This window comes from Dendrobates tinctorius, unplaced genomic scaffold, assembly GCF_039654945.1.
Source record: "Dendrobates tinctorius isolate UK_male_01 unplaced genomic scaffold, ASM3965494v1 ptg000254l, whole genome shotgun sequence".
In the NCBI taxonomy this organism is placed as follows: domain Eukaryota; kingdom Metazoa; phylum Chordata; class Amphibia; order Anura; family Dendrobatidae; genus Dendrobates; species Dendrobates tinctorius.
The window spans coordinates 24,692,871-24,714,500 of record NW_027361921.1 but is presented as its reverse complement, the minus strand read 5'-3'; the positions used below and the strand labels follow the sequence as shown (position 1 = coordinate 24,714,500).

Here is a 21,630-nt window from a genome sequence, read left to right as displayed (position 1 = left end):
TTGAACACACTATGTTTATGAAAAGTTGTTCTACAAGCAGAAATATGAAGAGCTGATTATTGTGTTTGGCTGAAATAAATAAATAGAAAATATATTTTTGTTTAATGCTGTAAAATGCTTGCAGGATCATGATTGAAGATGTGCAGAAGCAAATAGATCGCTCAAGTGTGAGACCGAAAAGGAGTGCGCCAATAACTCTGGAGAACTATAGTTATACAATATATCACCCAATGGATGAGGCAAGTATGGGACTGAGATCTACGTAAGAATTTCTGAGTAAAGGGCTACTTCTTGGTAACGAAATACAATAATAAAAAACCTATAGATCTGCAAATTGCCTCTTCAGAAAGAAAGAGGACTTTTACTCTACAGCGCCACCTATTGGTAGTAGCGATCCTACAAGTCACAATCAACCCTTTAACGAGTCTTGTAGTATGACTTAGGATACAAGCCAAATCAGAATCTCAATTTGCAGACACGGTGTTTCGAGCTGTTGGCTCTCGTCAGTGCAAAGTATGAGATCTGATTTGGCAAGGTGAGAGGCTCTGGACTAGGGTCTAAGAAGTAAGGTTTCTCCTTGCGGAGAGTGACATGCCAGCTGTGGCTTGTCAAGGTAAGGAGACTTATTCGCCGTGCTATGCTCCTCTGGGAAAATAATATGCAAATTGCCTCTTCATCTATAGATCTATAGATCTGCAGTAAATGTAAACTCCACTTTGCTTCCTGTAACGTGAAATGTCAGGCTATTATATATAATCTTATAAGGACATATTCATGTTATGAAAAACTAGCATAGTAGTAGGCTATGCCATCTCTTTCTGATTGGTGAAAGTCTGATTTCTGAGTCCCCATTAATTCCAAGAATAAAGGGGCTACATTCCCTTATACATTTTTTTCAGCTCCTGGCCAAGCAGCTGTGCAGGAAACTACACTACAGCCCCATTCACTTCAAAGTCCTACACACAGCGGCCGGACAATAACACCCTTCGCCTAATGGCAGAAGTGATCCCAATTTGTAGCATATGCAAACATATAGGCTATATTGGCGAACATTTGATAAAAAATAGACTTTCCCTTAGCAAGTTCTTTATTAATAGAGGGTTGTATTCAAATGGTAACGACCTTGCTAAATTCTAAGAATTATTTGCATATGCTAAAGTGTAAAAAAGCTATATATATATTGCAATTAAAGTAATTATTATTAAAATATTTGCTAAAATGGTATCCTGGATGTATTACACTGGACACAAAATGACATATCGGTACACCAAGTTATGTCCGTCGTTTTAATCTTTATTTCATAAATCAATAGCACACCTGAAAATAAGCTACTTTGTAATATACAGTATGCTACCAGAGAAATCTGCTTCTTTCTCTCCAAGCATTTATTCTTAAAACTCTCAATTCTTGGGTAAAATTTATTTTCAGTGAAGGCAGATTTTTACATTATGGAGATAGGAGATGACGGCTGCCACTGTTGAGATTGTATGTAGTTGGAAGAGGGTAAGTGTGGAGGAGAAATGAGGAGCTCTTCTTCTAGCCCTTCCCTCTTCTCTCCTCCTCGTAGACAGACTCTCATCAGTAGCAACTGCCATATCTAGGTAGATAGATAGATAGATAGATAGATAGATAGAAAAAATGGAACAGCACATGCAATCAAGTGGGTGCACGGTCCTCCCAGCAACTAATCCATATACTTGCCAGATATACAGGTGTGGCGCCCCTGAGGGTTCAGTCGCCACAGAGGTACTGCACCTCCTCCTGAGATGTAGTATCCCACTCCCCAGGTAAGATGGAACACCTCAGGAGTGCAATACCATAATCGCTATTTTCTTTGCTAACATACCATGTTTGAGATGTATCTGCGCATGTACTGCGCATAATCTTCCTGTCACTAGCTGCTAAGCCAATCAAAAAGATCTAACAGCGGGATATTCCCCAGGCATGCGTACTAAAGAAGGTCCGGTGCTCAATCGGCACCATGTTTAGTATGGCATATTCCATTAATATTATTGCGCATGCGTAGCGTCCCGCTACTGCGTTCATGCATAGCTGAGACTTCGTTACTGTAGCATCTGCTGCGTGTTTATGCATAGCTTGAAGTTCATTACTATAGCATCTGATGCGCATTTATGCATAGCTGGGACTTTGTTACCATAGCATCTGGCAATGTTAATACGGAGGCACTCAAAATATAAGGAAATAAATGCTCATTTAGAGAAAAGGTTTTTATAAAACATATTGTGCTACCATTTAAGTGCCATATTTTTATAGAGCCCCTTTCACATTTCCTGATATTTCCGGTACTGGAAAAACCGGTACCAGAGATATCAGTGTCCGTGTGTGTAATACGTGCGGCACACATGTGGCAACCGTGTCCTACATCGGTACCACACGGACAACCACAGAGAAAGAAATGCTACTGTAAGCGCTGTTCCCCGGTGGCAGGTACTGAACGTGGCTCTCATTCTCCACTGCTCTGCCAGGGATCGGCGCGAGCAGATGAGAATTAATGAATGAAAACCCCGACGTGGGTTCCATCTATGTTTTTGAACAAACCTGGCAAAACTCACAGGTGCAGGTTGCTATTCTCAGGCTGGTAAGGGGCCATGGATATGGGCCCCCCAGGCTAAAAACAGCTGCTCGCAGCTGCCCAGAAAAGGTGCATCTATTGGATGCGCCAATTCTGAAGCTTTGCCTGGGTCTTCCCACTTGCCCTGTAGCGGTGGCATGTGAGGTTAATGTTTGTGGGGTTAATGTCACCTTTCTATTGTAAGGTGACATCAAGCCCATGGCTTAGTAATGGAGAGGTGTCAATAAGACACCAATACATTAATAATCTTATAGTTGTTAATGGGTTAAATAAACACACAGCCAGAATAAAGTATTTTAACCCCTTTCTGACATCTGACATACTATCCCGTCCACAGTACCTGGGACCCTATGACCGGGGGCGGGATAGTACATCAACGCAATCAGCGGCGATCCTGGGGGGAGCGCCGCTGAACACGGCCGGGTGCCAGCTGATTATCACAGCTGGCACCCGGCACTATGTGTCAGGGGTGGTCACAGACCGCCCCTGGCCCATTAACCCCTGGCACACTGCGATCAAACATGATCGCAGTGTACCGGGGGTTTAGAGAAGCATTGGCAGGGAGGGGGCTCCCTCTGTGCTTCCCTGAGACCCCCACAGCAGCGCGATGTGCTGCGCTGCTCTGGGAGCCTTCTTCCCTGCAGGTCCCCAGATCCAATATGGCCACGGGGGCCTTCAGGGGCCTACAGGGAGGCGGTTTCCTCAGTGCCTGTAGAGAGCAGGACGAGAAAGCCTGTATCAGCGCCTGTCAGATCGCTGATCTGACACAGTGCTGTGTGAAGTGTCAAATCAGCGATCTGACACACAACAGTGATGTCCCCCCTGGAACAATGTAAAAAAGTAAAATAAAAGTGTAAAAATAATTTATTAAAAATCGCTAACTACGGTAAATTAAAAAAAAATATTCCCTGATAAATTCATTTTTTGTAAATAAAAAAACAATAAAAGTGCACATATTTAGTATTGCCACGTCCGTAACAACCCGCCCTATAAAACTGTCCCATTAGTTAACCCCTTTAGCGAACCCCTTAAAAAATAAAAATAAAAAACAAAGCAAAAACAATGCTTTTTCATCATACCGCTGAACAAAAAGAGCAATAAGGCGCAATCAAAAAGACAGCTATAAATAACCATGGTACTGCTGAAAACGTCATCTTGTCCCGCAAAAAAGGAGCTGCCATACAGCATCATCAGTGAAAAAATAAAAAAGTTATAGCTCGCAGAATAAAGCGATGCAAAAATAATTATTTTTTATATAAAATTGTTTTCATTGTATAAAAGCGCCAAAACAAAAAAACAACATAAATGAGGTATCGCTGTAATCGTACTGACCCAAAAAATAAAACCGCTTCATCAATTTTACCATACGCGGAACGGTGTAAATGCAACCCCCAAAAGAAGTTCATGAAATGCTGGTTTTTGTTCTTTCCACGTCCCAAAAATCGGAATAAAAAGCGATCAAACAATGTCACGTGCCCGAAAATGTTACCAAAAAAAACATCAACTTGTCCCGCAAAAATTAAGACAGCAAATGACTCGGTGGGTCAAAATATGGAAAAATTACAGCTCTCAAAATGTGGTGATGCAAAAACTATTTTTACAGTAAAAAGCGTCTTTCAGCGTGTGACAGCTGCCAAACATAAAAACCCGCCATAAATAGTAAATCAAACCCCCCTTTATCACCCCCTTAGTTATGGAAAAATAATAAAATAAAAAAAAAATGTATTTATTTCCATTTTCCCATTAGGGCTAGAGTTAGGGTTAGGGTTAGGGCTAGGGTTAGGGCTGAGATTAGGGTTAGGGGTGTCTTGGGGTTAGGGTTGGAGTTAGAATTGGGGGATTTCCACTGTTTAGGGACATCAGGTGCTCTCCAAACGCAACATGGCGTCTGATCTTAATTCCTGCGTTGAAAAAGTCAAACGATGCTCCTTCCCTTCTAAGCTCTGCCATGCCACCAAACAGTGTTTTACCCCCACATATGGGGTGTCAGCCTACTCAGGACAAATTGCAAAACAATTTTTGGGGTCCAATTTCTCCTGTTACCCTTAGGAAAATAAAAAATTGGAGGCAAAAATATGATTTTTTTTGTTTAAAAAAATATGATTTTTTTATATTCACGCCCGGTCGTTATAATATTCTGTGAAGCACTTGCGGGGGTTCAAAGTGCTCACCACATTTGTGGGGGGTTTCAACAGTTTAGGCGCATCACAAGCTCTCCAAATGCGACATGACAGGCGCAGACCATTCCATCAAAGTCTGCATTCCAAAACGTCACTACTTCCCTTTCAAGCCCCGACGTGTGCCCATACAGTAGTTTTCTCCCACATATGGGGTATCAGCGTACTCAAGACAAATTGGACAACAACTTTTGGGGTTCAATTTCTCCTTTTACCCATGGAAAAATATAAAAATTGGGGACTAAAAGATCATGTTTGTGGAAAAAATATGATATTTTATTTTCACGCCCGGGCTTTATGAACTTCTGTGAAGCACTTAAATAGTTGTTTACACCCACATGTGGGGTATTAGCGTACTCAAGACAAATTGCACAATAACTTTTCTGGGTCCTGTTACCCTTGGGAAAATAAAAATTGGGGGTGAAAACATCATTTTTGTGGAAAAAATATGATTTTTTAATTGTACAGCTGTACATTATAAACTTCTGTGAAGCCCTTTGGGGTTCAAAGTTCTCACCAGATATCTAGATAAGTTCCTTGGGGGGTCTAGTTTCCAAAATGGGGTCACTTGTGGGGGGTTTCCACTGTTTAGGCACATCAGGGGCTCTCCAAACGTGACATGGCGTCCGATCGGAATTCCAGCCAATTTTGCATTGAAAAAGTCAAACGGCGCTCCCTCCCTTCTGAGCTCTGCCATGCGCCGAAACATTTGTTCCCCCCACATATCAGGTATCAGCGTACTCAGGACAAAATTGCACAATAACTTTTGCAGTCCAATTTCTCCTGTTACCCTTGGTAAAATAAAAAAATTGTACCTGAAGTAATTTTTTTGTGAAAAAAAGTTAAATGTTCAAAATTTTTTTAAACATTCAAAAAATTACTGTGAAGCATCTGAAGCGTTAATAAACTTCTTGAGGGGTGCAGCTTTTAGAATGGTGTCACTTTTAGGTATTTTCTATCATATAGACCCCTCAAAGTGACTTGAAATGTGATGTGGTCCACAAAAATAAAATGGTGTTGCAAAAATGAGAAATCGCTGGTCAACTTTTAACCCTTATAACTTCCTAACAAAAAAAATTTGGTTCCAAAATTGTGATGATGTAAAGTAAACATGTGAGAAATGTTATTTATTAAGTTTTTTGTGTACCATATCTCTGTGATTTAAGGGCATAAAAATTCAAATTTGGAAAATTGCAAAATTTTCAAAATTTTCGCCAAATTTCCGTTTTTTCCCACAAATAAACACAAGTTATAGCAATGAAATTTTACCACTACCATGAAGTACAATATGTCACGAGAAAACAGTGTTAGAATCACCAGGATCCATGGAAGCATTCCAGAGTTATTACCTCATAAAGGGACAGTGGTCAGAATTATAAAAATTTGCCTGGTAAAGGGGTTAATGAAATCATACACCACACAGTTCTGCCATCTTTATTGTCCTTCTAATATAAGCAGCACCTTCGATCTCCTGTAATAAAGATAAAATAATAAACCAACAATATACCATACCTGTCTGTCACTCTGTTCCACACCGTAATCCATATCTGTGGAATAATCAGTTTGCAACTGGAGCGGTGCTAAATGCGACCGTCCAAGCTGTAAACTACTGGTGAATGAATAAGAAGCTGCAGGCTCAGTGACTAGCGGTGACGTCACTGAGTCTGTGCTCGCTGCCGGCCTGAAATCCTGTGACCTCAGGACTGTGGGAAAATGCAAGTGATGAGGTCACGGCAGTTCAAGCTCTGTCACAGTGACCTCATCACTTGCAGTTGCCCGGATGAGTAGATTTCCTCAGCGTGACATTCTTATAGAAGTGATTCATCTGTGAAAAAGAAAATACATTTTTTAAAAAAAAAATCTTTCAATACAGAAAGAAAAAATGCAGTTAGTTAATCCTAGATATTACCAACATACTTGACAACTATATGATCCCCATAACATAGTCCTGCACATAATATAATGGCTCCACATATAGTCCAGCACATAATAAAATGGCACACATATAGTCCTCCGCATAATATAATGACCCATACAGTCCCGCACATAATATAATGGGAACACATACTGTATAGTCCTGCACATAACATAATGGCCCCAAATATAGTCCTGCACAAATTATAATGGAAACACATATAGTCCTGCACATAATATAATGACCCTACATATAGTCCTGCACATATAATATAATGGCCCCACATATAATCCTGCACATAATAGAATGGTCCCACATATAGTATGATGGCCCCACATATACAGTATATCCCCATATAGTATGATGGCCCCACATATATACCTCCATATAGTATGATGGCCACACATACAGCTCTGGCAAAAATTAAGAGACCACTACAAAATTTTCAGTTTGTCTCATTTTTCTCCTTATAGGTATATTTTTGAGTAAAATGTAAATTGCTCTTTTATTCTATAAACTGCTGACGTCTTCGAATTTCCAAGCACTAAATTTTGTATATATTTTCAGAAAATGAGAAGTGGTCAAAATAGCAAAAAAGTGCAATGCTTGCAGACCTCAAATAATGCTGAGAAAACAAGTTCATAATAATTTAGAAACAATAATACTAATGTTTTAACTCAGGTAGAGTTCAGAAATCAATATTTTGTAGAATAACCATGATTTTTAATCACAGCTTTCATGCATCTTGGCATGCTTTACACGAGTCTTTCACACTGCCTTTGGGTGACCTTATGCCACTCCTCGTACAAACATTTAAGCAGTTCTTCTTTGTTTGATGGCTTGTGACTATCCATCTTCTTCTTGAATACATTCTAGAGTTTTTCTGTGGGGTTCAGGTCTGGAGATTGGGCTGGCCATGACAGGGTTTTGATGTGGTGGTCCTTCATCCACACATTGATTGACCTAGCTGTGTGGCATGACGCATTGTCCTGCTGGAAAAAAACAGTCCTCAGAGTTGGGGAACACTGCCTGAGCAGAAGGAATCAACTGTTTTTCCAGGATAACTTTGTATGCGGCTTGATTCATATGTCCTTAGCAAAGACTAACCTGCCCAATTCCAGCCTTGCTGAAACATCCCCAGATCATTACTGATCCTCCACAAAATTTCACAGTGGGTGCAAGACACTATGGCTTATACACCTCTGCAGGTCTCCGTCTAACCATTAGATGACCAGGTGTTGGGTTAAGCTAAAAATTAGACTCATCAGAGAAGATTACCTTACTCCAGTCCTCTATGGTGCAATCCTTATGGTCTTTGGCAAGCTTCAACCTAGCTCTCCTATGCTTCTCTGTTGTGAGTTCATTTTCCCCTTCACCATTGAGGTCTGATGAACTCCCTCTTCTGGTGAAGGAAGGTAGTGAGGCTGATTACAAAGCACCTGAGCAGAATGATGATGACTGGGTGACTGGAATTGCTGACTGGATATAAGGCAGCCGACGCCCTTCTGCATTGCGGGTGATTACTCTGAGGGATTCTTGGAGACCAGTCTGATTCCTGCTCCTCAAAAGCTAAGTTTTCTGCTCTACTTTTTGCATTTGTGTTTTGGTTTTGTTTTGCCTTGTTTTTCTGGATTTCTGCCTTTCCCTGCTGGGTGAGCTGAATTCCTTTTTGCTCTGTCTTCAGAAAATACCTGAGTACTGATATAGTCTTTTTGAAGCCTAGTGTCTTCAGGGCTTTTTTCCCTATCAGTCTGTTGGCTCTTGTTTTTGAGAGGGTTTTGGCGGATTGCAGACAGCAGCTTTTCTATTCTCTCCTATTTAGTTAGCTTGGGCCCCATCATTTGCTCAGCCTATCTTTCTATCTGTGTGAGTGTTTTTTCATCTTGCTTCACCGTCATTATATGTTGGAGGCTGCCTATTGCTTTGGGGTCTGCTCTGGGGCAGTTTAGATTTCCCTTTCTGTCTTTAGGGTATGTAGTTCTCCGGCTGTGATCGAGGGGTCTAGGGCACCATACGAACCCGCCACGGCTACTGCTAGTTGTTGTTAGGTTCAGGGGTCTGCAATGCGATAGCTGCCAACTTCTCTGGTTTTCTGGACTTAGCTAGTATTTCTGTTTTTGCCTCCTACCATGACTCATTCATAACACTTCTCATTGATGAAAGGCATTTTTCTAGCTTTACATGACTTGAGCCCTGCCTCTAGGAGCCTGTTATAAACTGTTCTTGCCATGCACTTCACCCCAGCTGACATTTGCTATTCCTTTTGTACGTCACTTGATGTCATCCTGCGGTTGCTGAGTAACATTCAAATAAGATGACAGTCATCCCAGTCAGTGGAGAGTCGTTTTCCACCTCTGCCGGTCTGTAGCTTTGTTGTCCCCAATGTCTGCTGCTGGACCTTGTTGTAATGGACTGCCGTCTTAGAAATTTTAAGGATGGAGGCAACTTGATGCTTACTGTATCCCTCTGCCAGTAAATCAAGAATTGATCCCTTCTTTTACTCACTCAAGACTTTTCTTTTCAACTCCTTTGGCATGGTTAAAAGCTATTTTTTTATTCCTATTACTTTTGGGACATTACTAGCACTTGTTTTGCCATTCAGCTTGTCCTTGTCACAACCCTGTCAGCGCCGGCGACTTGCCACGGCTGAACAGGGTAACTTACCTGCCGCTACAAGGGAGCCCAAGGTTTGGTGCAGCGTAGGAGCTCAGGCAGACGAGACCTGAGAGCTGTAGAGAGCCGGGATGCTGAGGTCTCTGCTAGCACAATGAAGCTATAAAAAGCCTCCCAGAATCCCAGTGTGAGGCCATCCAGATTAACCCCCAAATTACCCAATCCTGCAAGCTCAGTAAACCATGACAGTACACCCCCTCTTAACGGGGGCCTTTGGACCCCCCAGGTTTCTCATGATGCCAGGCATGGAATGCATGAACCAGACAGTCAGCATGTCCTGGCTGGTACCCAAGACCGATCCTCCGGACCATACCCCTTCCAATGCACCAAGTACTGCAGAGACCCCCCCAAACCCGCCTGGAGTCCACAATATATTTTACCTCGAACTCCATATGTCCCTCAACCAAGACTGGAGAAGGAGTGGTGTCCATATCTTCCCTCACATTATGGAGCTTTAAAGAGGGTGGAAGATGGAGGCGGTTAGGCTGGTTTCACCTTAGCATTTTTTTGCGCAGCGCATCGTGTGCATCGATGCACATGCGTCATGCGCACCTATGTTAACATGATGTGCGCATGGTCTAGTGTTGGCATGCGTTCATATGCGTTTTTGTGCGCATGCGTTTTTTAAGGTGTACGCCTAGGCACGCCAGACGCAACCTGTTGCATTTTTGGGTCCGTCCAATGGAGAAAAAAAAAACGCAAGCGCACGCGTTCGCACGGAATGCGACAAAATAACACATTACAGTCTATGGGAACACAGGCGAGCGCATGGACATGCGTACGCCTGCGTTTGAAAACACATGTGTTTTAAGAGATAACACGGCTAGAAACTGGTTAAAATGCAAACACATGCAAAACACATGATGCATTTTTTGCATGCGTTTCTAGTGCGCACGAAGCGCTGCGCTAAAAAACGCTAATGTGAAAGTAGCCTATGCTACCGAGTTTGCCACTTCGATGACCCCATAGGGGCCGATAAATTTAGGTCCTATTTTGGCGGAGGGCAATCGAAGACTTATGTTTCATGTGGAGAGCCACACCTTATCTCCACATAGCAGCATCTGAACAGAGTCCCTTTTTCTATCCGCAAAATGTTTATATTTCTCCTGAGCCCTGGAAATATTTAATCAAACCTTTGACCACAGATCCTTGAGACGATTGGCCCCGTCCTCTGCCTCTTATTGAAGGTGAACTCCGCTAACGGTAAGGCAACAGACCAGTCGCTTTGCAGGGTAGAAGTCAGGCACCGAAGAATTTGTTCAAGTGACTGGTTGGTGCGCTCTGTTTGTCCGTTGCTTTCTGGGTGATGCGCTGAGGAAAAAGATAAAGATATCCCCAATTTTTGCAGCAAAATGCCCGCCAAAAGTTAGATACAAATTGGGTACCTCTATCAGGCACAATATTCATGGGCATCCCGTGTAAACGTACCACATGGGACAGGAAATGTCTAGAGAGAGTCTCTGCTGAAAGTAATATAAAACTGAAATCCGGAAAAAAAAAGTGACCAGTGGGCTTGCCTAGAAGTCAATCTTTTAGCAGATTTGATGTACTATAAATATATGTGGTCCGTGATAACTGTAATAGGGTCAGCCGCCCCTTCCAAAAAGTGCCTCCATTCTTCGAATGCCAATTTTAATAGCCAAGAGCTCCCTGTTGCCTACGTCATAATTTTTTTCAGCAGGAGAAAATTTCTTAGAAAAATAAGCACAGGGCCTGAGGTTTGTCAGAGAAGCTGATCCTTGTGACAAAACCACCCCCACCCCCACCTCAGAAGCATCAACCTCGAACCAGGATATGAGCAGATCTGAAACAGTTTTTTAACATTAAAAAGGACTGTTTAGCTAACGGGGACCAGTTCCTGACATCTGCACCTTTACAAGTGAGATCCATGAGTGGCTTAGTTAACTGAGAAAAACCTTTATTAAACTTGCAGTAATAATCCCAAGAAGCGCTGGAGTCCCTTAAGGTGCCGAGGCTGGACCCACTCCACAATAGCTTGCACTTTCTTGGGATCCATGCGAAATCCCTAAGGGATTATCAGCCCTAGAAATGACAATTCCTGAACAAAAAATGAACATTTCTCGAATTTGATGAGTAATTGGTTTTCTCTAAGCCTTTGGAGTACCATTTTAACATGTAACAAATGGGAATGTCTGTCGGCAGAATATATCAGGATATCATCTAGGTATACTACCACAAAGCGGCCAATAAGGTCTGAAAACACAACATTGATAACATTTTGGAAAACTTCAGGTGCGTTGATGAGACCAAACGGCATCACTAGATTCTCAAATAACCCCTCAGAAGTAAGGAAAGCAGTTTTCCACTCATCCCCCTCACGTATTCTTATCAAGTTATAGGCCCCCCTCAGGTCCAGTTTTGAAAACCATCTGGACCCAGAGAACTGATTACAGAGATCAGGAATCAACGGCAGGGGATATGTGTTCCTGATCGTAATTTTATTTAGTTATCGAAAGTCAAGGCAAGGACGTAGGCAGCCATCTTTTTTCTTAACAAAGAATAACCCCGCTGCTACCAGAGAAACTGAAGGTCTTATGTGCCCCTTACGGAGACTCTCAGCAATATATTGTTTCATAGCCAGGCGCTCAGGGCCCGACTGATTGAACAAATGAGCTTTGGGTAATTTGGCTACAGGAATCAGATTGATGGCACAGTCAAATGGCCTATGAGGGGGTATTGCCTCAACCTCACTTTCAGAAAACACGTCCTCAAAGTCTCTCAGGTACTCCAGAATACCCTCCAGACTGATAGAAGACACAGAGACAGGTTTTGCAATTTTCACACAACCAACAGATTTATGGTAACAGTGAACACATTTAGACTCCCCACTTGACAATCTCCCCAAATTCCCAGTCGATCACCCGATTGTGGTGTTGAATCCACGGCATGCCCAGAACCAGGCAAGTGGGCAATTTGTCCATGACAAAATATTCAATTTCATCCATGTGGGAAGAACCAATTTTCAACATAAATTTTTTGGAAACAGAAAGAATCCCCGTTCAGGTGAGAAGAGATGAGTCGATGGCCACAACTTTAAGTGGGGTATGAAGCCTGACTGTATCTCTCTGGTGTTGGGAAATTACATCAGAGCTGACCAGGTTGAGTGATGAACCACTGTCCACCAGTGCTGTAGAAAAAAAAGGAATATTGTCTACCAACAGTTCAACCTTAAGCAAAACCTTAGGACATGAGGAAGAAAGTACCTGAAGGTCTGGGCAGCCTCCTCGACCACTACCCAGACCTAGTCGTTTCCCGTCACCTTGGAGGATGACGAGCACGAGGGGCAATCCTTTCTCCTATGACCGGACTCTCCACAGTAAAAACAGAGCTGTTTTTCCCAGCGGCGTTTCCTCTCTTTTTCTTTGACAGAGGTGATGCCAATCTCCTTGGGTTCAGGAGTGACACCGGTCTCTTTGCTGCCAGAGAATAGGGATGTTTCGGTCTGCATGACACCCCTAGCCCATAGCCAGCGGTCCATACGTACTGTAATTACTGTGTTATGGCCTCCTCCAAAGTGTCAGGTGGAGGGTGAAGGGCTAGAGCGTCCTGGAGGTGTTTGGATAGGCCTTTGCAGAATAAGCCCCTAAGGGCGGCATCATCCCATGAGACCCCCGTTGCCCAGCATCGGAACTCCGCATAAAACCACTTGGACGAGCGTTTACCCTGGCGCACACTCATAACCATATCTTCAGCCATACAAACACTTTCCGGTTCATCATATATGCTGCCCAGGGCCCCAAAAATGCTTTGAATGTCATTCTCTCAGGGGCAGAAGGAGACAGAGAAAAAACTCATGCTTGCGGGGCACCCCGATGTAGCGAAATAGCGACCCCCACCCTCTGGAACTCGTCCCTGGAGGAACGGGGCCTTAAAGAAAAAAAAAGCTTGCATCCTTCCCTGAAGGACATAAACTCCTTTTTATCCCCTGAAATGGGGTCTGGTAATTTGACCTGGGATTCAGGTGACACCAGAGACACATCCCTACCCCCAGAACTAGGAGCCTTTACGGCGACAGCCCCCTGCACCATATCCACCAACTGTTGTTGGGTATGGGCCATCGTGTGATGTTCCACATTGAGCTTCTGGAACATTTGTGTGAGGTGTTTGACCTGATCGGCCAAAGCTTGCATGGGATCCATGAGGATAACATCCTTTTCTTTTTTTATCTTCAGAGAAAGAGAAAAAACTGAAACGGTCGCTTATAATGTCACAACCCTGTCAGCGCCGGCGACTTGCCATGGCTGAACAGGGTAACTCACCCGCCGCTACGATGGAGCCTGAGGTCTGGCACAGCGTAGGAGCTCAGGCAGACGAGACCTGGTGAGCCGGGATGCTGAGGTCTCTGCTAGCAGCAGTGTGAAAAATGAGGATGATTGACCTCATGGAGATCAACATCCATGTGATGGTGTCTCCGCGGCTTCTGTTTTGCATGTTCTGCTAGCAGCAGGACCTGCGATCATATGACTGAGCGTCACAGGAGGGGGCGGGGTTACCGCGGGGAGCTGCTGGGAGACGGCTATCCCAGGGATATGCAGCAGTGGCTCAGGAGGGCAAGCTCAGGTCGGACAAAGCAGAGGGTCGTATATGGGGAGAGCGGCACAGTACAGAAGGGGCAGGTGGAGCATTGTCAGGACGTAGCCAAGGGGTTATACACAGAGATGGCAGCGCAGTACAGATGGGGCAGACAGAGGGTTGTCAGGACGTAGCCAAGGGGTCATGCACAGAGACCTAATATATATGTACAAGTATATCCGAGGGCAATACAGAGATCTCTCCAATGAACTGTTTGTACCAAGGACTGTGACAAGAACAAGATGGCATTCTCTTCGTTTGGAGGAAAGGCAATTTCTGCACCAGAATAGAAGAGGGTTCTTCACGGTAAGAGCAGTGAGACTCTGGAATTCTCTTCCTGAGGAAGTGGCAATGACCAACTCACTGAATGAATTTAAGAAAGGAATGGATGCTTTTCTTGTGAGTAACAGTATAGAAGGTTACGCATAACATAATATTATAGGTAGATGGTTGACCCAGCTTAGGGGAAGGAACTTTTTTCCCTATGGAGAAAATTGGCTGCTACTCTGTGGGTTTTTTGCCTCCCCAGGATCAACAATGCAGAACAGCTGCACTAAAAATAGGCTGAACTTTCCTTCATTAAATAAGAATTGGTTCAGGAGATCACCTAATCAGAAGCACATTAAGTAGAATGAGGTGTACTCAGGTTGGAATTCAACTAACACTGGAATGGAATGGCAGTCAGACATGTAGAGAAGCTAATTTTTTAAAAACTGTACAGTGGTCTCTTAATTTTTGCCAGAGCTGTATATACCCCATATAGTATGATGGCCCCACATACACTCACTGGCCACTTTATTAGGTACACCTGTCCAACTGTGTGTTAAGACTTAATTTCTAATCAGCCAATCACATGGCGGCAACTCAGTGCATTTAGGCATGTAGACATGGTCAAGACAATCTCCTGCAGTTCAAACCGAGCATCAGTATGGGGAAGAAAGGTGATTTGAGTGCCTTTGAACGTGGCATGATTGTTGGTGCCAGAAGGGCTGGTCTGAGTATTTCAGAAACTGCTGATCTACTGGGATTTTCACGCACAACCATCTCTAGGGTTTACAGAGAATGGTCCGAAAAAGAAAAAAAATCCAGTGAGCGGCAGTTCTGTGGCCGGAAATGCCTTGTTGATGCCAGAGGTCAGAGGAGAATGGGCATACTGGTTCGAGCTGATAGAAAGGCAACAGTGACTCAAATTGCCACCCGTTACAACCAAGGTAGGCAGAAGAGCATCTCTGAACGCACAGTGCGTCGAACTTTGAGGCAGATGGGCTACAGCAGCAGAAGACCACACTGGGTACCACTCCTCTCAGCTAAGAACAAGCATCTGATGGCTACTTTCAGCAGGATAATGCGCCATGTCATAAAGCTCGATTCATCTCAGATTGGTTTCTTGAACATGACAATGAGTTCACTGTACTCAAATGGCCTCCTCAGTCACCAGATCTCAATCCAATAGAGCATCTTTGGGATGTGGTGGAACGGGAGATTCGCATCAGGGATGTGCAGCCGACAAATCTGCGCCAACTGTGTGATGCCATCATGTCAATATGGTCCAAAATCTCTGAGGAATGCTTCCAGCACCTTGTTGAATCTCTGCCACGAAGAATTGAGGCAGTTCTGAAGGCAAAAGGGGGTCCAACCCGTTACTAGCATGGTGTACCTAATAAAGTGGCCAGTGAGTGTATATACCTCCATAATATACTATGATGGCAACACATATATACCCCATACAGTATGATAGCCTCACATATATACCCCCATATAGTGTGATGCCCCACATATATAACCCAAAGTACTGATTAATTAAAAGAAAAACAACAAAAACAAATAAAAATACTCACTTATCTTTATTTCTTGCCACTCCAGCCGAGCCGCGGCTGCAGGAGTGCAGTGCTCTACCCACAGAACGCGCTGACATATGACAGTGTTAGTGCATTCCTGGCTCCAGCCACATGTGCGTTGCAGCATTCAGCTAATGAACTCTGAGTGCGCACGCCCCGCCCCCCATGATATAGGCGCATGGAATATTAAAGGGGCTGGCAGCTGTAAAAATGGGCTGGCAGCCCCCAAACAGTGCCACACCATGGCCCAGCATGCAAGTGCCCGGAAGGGCAGATTAGCAGTCCAGGCCTGCTATCTACAGAGTGGTGACTGAAGCTGCAACGTCCATCACCTCTGTAACTGAGAGTCAGATGCTGCTGAGGGGAATAAAGTTAATTTCTTCCCTTAGCCGGGATTCTAGTGCAGCAGTCACATGTCTTTAGAATGGCATTAACCTGCAGATCAACCCCATATCTACAGATTAGAAGGGTTTTTGATATGACGGGTATCCTTTAACTTATTCCAAGATGTCCAGTTTGGAAAAAACATGGTTTCACATCACAAGATGCTTATGCTGTATGTTCCTGTGTGGCTACCTAATGGTTGTGACTTGCACAGAAGTTCTTCAAGCATAACGCAAAATTTAATTTGTATGGGGAAAAATATGTTTAACCAAGTTCAAGGAAAGACCACAGAAAACAACAGAGTTCTTCAAATATACATGTCTTAGCATTTTTTGCATTAAACAAATGTACAAGGTGTCTTGCACAGTACCGTTTCTAGTTCTGTGTCTGCGGATTTATATGTAACTCATTAAGATCTAAAATCACGCATACTGTAAATGATGCAGAGAGTGTATAAGTATTAGGGATAAATCTAAAAAACTAAAACAATTTTGCATTCAGAATGTTTGCTGTGTTGCAGTTTCTTGACTATATGGGTGATAATTACAATTCTTGTAAATATCTTTATTAGATTTACACCTGGATGACACTGATTAAAGATGAGTATAAGGATTTAGTATCACAACACACTCTGGAAAACACATATGAAAACAAGACAATCTACTACTTCAAAGTAAGTGCAAGACTTTCAGATGCAACACATGGCTCCATTTTTGTGTATTATGTTTATTGGAGCACAGTAATGGGGCGGTTTGCACATGAGTGAATCAATTCTAATTTAATTAAAATTGAGTCTAATCATTAATAATTCCCTGAAGCTGGCAAATTTCAATAAGCTGCGATATACTTCACATGAATTGTCTAAATCATTTTAGTTATTGCAGAGCATTTCATTAGCCAGGATCAAATGATCTCGGGTACAGCCAGGCATCCCCATAATGCTTTATAGGTTTCACATCGCACGGTATTGCACCAGGGCCGGACTGGTGCAATACCATGAACTGCCGCTATGCTGCTTTCCACCTACTCTTTCATGTGTACTTCTTTTATTCCTATTCTTGAAAGGTACATGAAGGAGGAAAAATATAGCGATGCTGACTCAGCCACTCAGTATCATTAACAGCTGTGCAGAGCCAACCTACTTAATATTATGGCCCCCAGCAGCTCCTACTCAGTATAATTTAACCCACCAGCTCCCAAATGAGTTTAATTGCCCCATCATCCCCCATGCAATATAATTGGCACCCATACGCCCCTCATGCAGTATGATTGACCCCCACAATCCCCACCCCATTGCATTTAGTTTCATGGCCCCCATAATTAATTACATTAAAAAAAACCTTATCTCACCCCGTTCCCCCTGTATGCTGTTCTGGTCTGTGTAGTGTGAGTACTGAGGTTTCAGCACAGCATGTGCAAAGTAGTGACATTATCGCTCCAGCTGTTTACAGAGTCTCAGGCTACCCGACATAGGCTGAATGGTGGATCAGGGAGCCTCTGGGGATATAGGATACCGTTGAAATTGTGATGACAGGGTAAAGAGAGGAGGCCCAATGCCCCTTTGACTCAGAGGTCCCACTGTGACCGCATGAGGTGCTGATATGGATGGTATTTCCCTGATAAGATGGTATAAAGAAATGGGAGTCAGCTCCACAAAATATGAATATGATTGGCTAATGGTTCATTTACACAGCCCAACTCCCAGCACTAAACAATGGTCATTCAGTAAATATTTAGTAATTTTCTGTTGTTTTACCCCTTAGTGACCGAGCCAATTTTGATCTTAATGCCCATTCCAAATTTTACAATTTTACAATTCTGACCACTGTCACTTTATGTGGTAATAACTCTGAAATGCTTCAATGGATCACACTGATTCTGAGAATGTTTTTTTGAGACATATTGTACTTCATGATAGTGGTAAAATTTGGAAATTTGGCGAAAATTTTGAAAATTTTGCAATTTTCAAGCTCTTAATTTGTATGCCCTCAAATCAGAATTCTCACACAAAATAAGATAATTAAAATTTCCACATTTCTACTTTACATCAACACAATTTTTGAAACATAATTTATTTTTGCTAGGACGTTAGAAGGGTTAAAAGTTGACCAGCGATTTCTCATTTTTTCTAGAAAATTTACAATTTTTTTTAGGGACCACCTCACATTTGAACAGACTTTGAGGGGTTGATATGACAGAAAATACCCCAAAATGACACCATTCTAAAAACTGCACCACTGGAGGTGCTCAAAACCACATTGAAGAAGTTTATTAACCCTTTAGGGACGTTACAAGAATTTTTGGAATGTGGAGGTTTAATATGCAAATTACTTCTTCAGAGAAAGAGGACTTGAACTCTATAGCGCCACCTGTTGAAAGTAGCGATCCTACAAGTCACAATCAACCCTTTAACGAGTCTTGCAATATGACTTAGGATTAAAGTCAAATCAGAATCTCAATTTGCAGACACGGTGTGTCGGGCTATTGGTGGAAGGAAAGAAATTAATATTTAACTTTTTTCATAAAAATTTTAATCTTGGTACAAGTTTTTTTGATTTTCACAGGGGTAACAGGAAAAAATGGACCACAAAATTTGTTCTTAAATTCATCCAGAGTACGCTGATGTCCCATATGAGGGAAAAAAAACACTGTTTGGGCGCATGGCAGGGCTCAGAATGGAAGGAGCATCATTTGACTTTTTGAATGCAAAATTTGCTGCAATAATTAGCGTATGCCATGTTGCATTTGAAGAGCCCCTGATGTGCCTAAATAGTGGAAACTGCCCACAAATGACACAATTTTTCAAACTAAACCCCTCAGGGAACTTATCTACATGTGTGGTGAGCACCTTGAACCCCCAGGTGCTTTACAGAATTTTATAACATTGAGGCATGAAAATTAAAAAAATCACATTTTTCCCACAAAAAAAGTTTTTTTATCACCCCAGATTTAGCATTTTCACAAGGGTAACAGGAGAAATTGCACCTTACAATTTGTTGTGCAAGTTCTCCAGAGTATGCTGATGCCCAATATATGGAGTAAAACTATTGTTTCAGCGCACTGCAGGGCTTGGATGGGAAGGAGTGCCATTTGACTTTTTGAATCCAAAATTTGCTGGAATAATTAGAGGACACCATGTCGCGTTTGGAGAGCTACTGATGTGCCTAAACAGTGGAAACACCCCACAAGTGACACCATTTTGGAAACTAAACCCCTCAGGGAATGTATCTAGATGTGTGGTGAGCACCTTGAACCCCCATGTGTTTCACAGAATTTTATAACATTGCATCGTGGCTGTTAACCAGTTAAATGCCTCTGTCAATCACTGGAAGTACATCACAAGTCCATCCATGGGCGTCCCTGTTAAGTGCTCTCTATTAAAATATAAAGAAAATTAATCTCATCTGTAAACAGTGTAACGAGGAAAAAAAATTAGAATGCCAGAATTACATTTTATTGGTGGCCAAAATACTGCAATAAATCCAATAAGATGTGATCAAAGCATTGTATATACCTCAAAATGGTATAAAAAAGCATCAATTCAAGCTGCAAAAAATAAGCCATCACCCAGGCCCGGATCCCAAAAAATGGAAACGCTCCATGTCTCGGAAAAACTTTCTCTCATGCAGATTTTGGTATCTGCGTATTCGCACTGACTTGAAGAATCATAATGTCAAGTCAGTTTTACCATATTGCAATTTCAGTGAACTTGGAATTAATTCCTGTTTTCCTGAACACTATGTGGTAAAATCAATGGTGTCATTCAAAAGTACAACTTGTCCCATAAAAAAACATGTCCTCATATGGTTATATTGATGGGAAAATAAAAAAAAATATTTCTCTTGGAAAAAGAGTAGGAAAAAACTAAAACGAAAAAATGGAAAAAAGACTGCATAGGTGAAGAGTATAAGGTGGCTACCGGACACATAGTTGATTGGGAGGTATGTATCACAGAGATGGTTCTTGTCTGGGATGTTAACATGCAGTATTTTTCTAGTGCACATAGTTAAAAAAAAGGCTTGTTTTATGTGCAGCCTGAGAGATGGGTGGGTCTGGCTGCCCACATACCCATCCTCTGGGTGTGGTTCACATGTTAAAATGGAGAATGACACATGGTCTGTGTGGAGGAAGAAGGCCTCCTGTGTGTTTTCTTCAGACTGAACTGGTATACTTATTACTATGCTTTGCTTATACGTTTAGCGCTATCATATTCTGCAGAGCTTTACATACATTATTATCACTGTCCCAAACGGGGCTCACAAAATCTAAATTCCCTATCATTATACGGGAGGAAACCGGAGAACCCAGAGGAAACCCATGCAAACACGGGGAGAACATACAAACTCCTTGCAAATGTTGTCCTTGGTGGGATTTGAACTATGGACCTCAGTGCTGCAATACTAACCACTGAGCCACCATGCAGCCACATGGCATATACTGGATGATATGCAACCTGTGTGACCAGTACTGGCTCTAAAGAGACTTTGCCCAGAAATGTTTATTTTTTTTGCCTGCACTGAAAGACCATTTGTTTTTCCTTTCCTTGTGCCTGGTTTATGAAACACCAATAAGCAAGCATAGACATTTTTTTAAGATTATACCAAGGTTCCATTTTTAAAAACTTTGGAATTTTTCCCTTTTTGTTTCTTATTTTTGGTACCTTTACACCAATTTTGTTTACCAAAAGTTGTGTGTTTTTTCCATGTACAACACTGTGTACCTTGAGCATGTTTGTACCTTTGCCAAAAGTTGTGTATGTGACCTGTACACCACCTGTGTACTTTGAACCTTTTTGTTCCTTTACCAAAAAGTTGTTTGTTACCTGTACACTACATGTGTACTTTGAACCTTTTTGTACCTAAAGCAAAAAGTTGTGTATGTGACCTGTACACCTCCTGTGTACTATGAACCTTTTTATACCTTTACCAAAAAGTTGTTTGTTACCTGTACACCTCCTGTGTACTTTGAACCTTTTTGTACCTTTACCAAAGAGTTGTTTGTTACCTGTACACCACATGTGTACTTTGTCCCCTTGTGGACCTTTACCAAAAAGTTGTGTATGTTTTTAACTTTTAAAAGTTTTTTATCTTAACAATACAAAAAAGGAAAGACAATAAAGTTCTTTTGAACAAAAAAACTTTTATTAACAATTTTGTACAATGTGTTACAACTGACGATACTGTTGGGTGGAGATATCATCGGAGGGGTTAACAGGGATGACCACGTCGAGGGGGGCGTGGACTGGGAACAAGGTTGGTGAGGATCAGAAGTAGAAGAGGGGGTGGAAAACAAGAGGTTGGGACGGGAGTTGATGGACAGAGGTGGTTTGTGGGAACATTGAAGGTGTGTGTGGGTTAGGATACAGTGAAGTCATTGGTGTAAAATGCAATGGGGAAGGAAGGTACTGGGAAGAATGGAATGGGGAAACCTGTAAGGGAGAAGGAGTGGTAGGAGGAT

The 21,630-nt window shown here is 42.3% G+C and overlaps 1 protein-coding gene across 1 annotated transcript in view; it reads left to right on the top strand.

Annotated features, from left to right (window-relative positions):
- Positions 1–21,630, top strand: part of LOC141067757 (carboxypeptidase O-like) — a 340,782-nt gene that overhangs the window by 125,426 nt on the left and 193,726 nt on the right. Inside the window, exons 4-5 of the mRNA XM_073558228.1 lie at positions 125–239; positions 16,745–16,846. Of these exons, the coding sequence (XP_073414329.1) occupies positions 125–239; positions 16,745–16,846 (217 nt within the window). The remainder of the gene's footprint in view (positions 1–124; positions 240–16,744; positions 16,847–21,630) is intronic.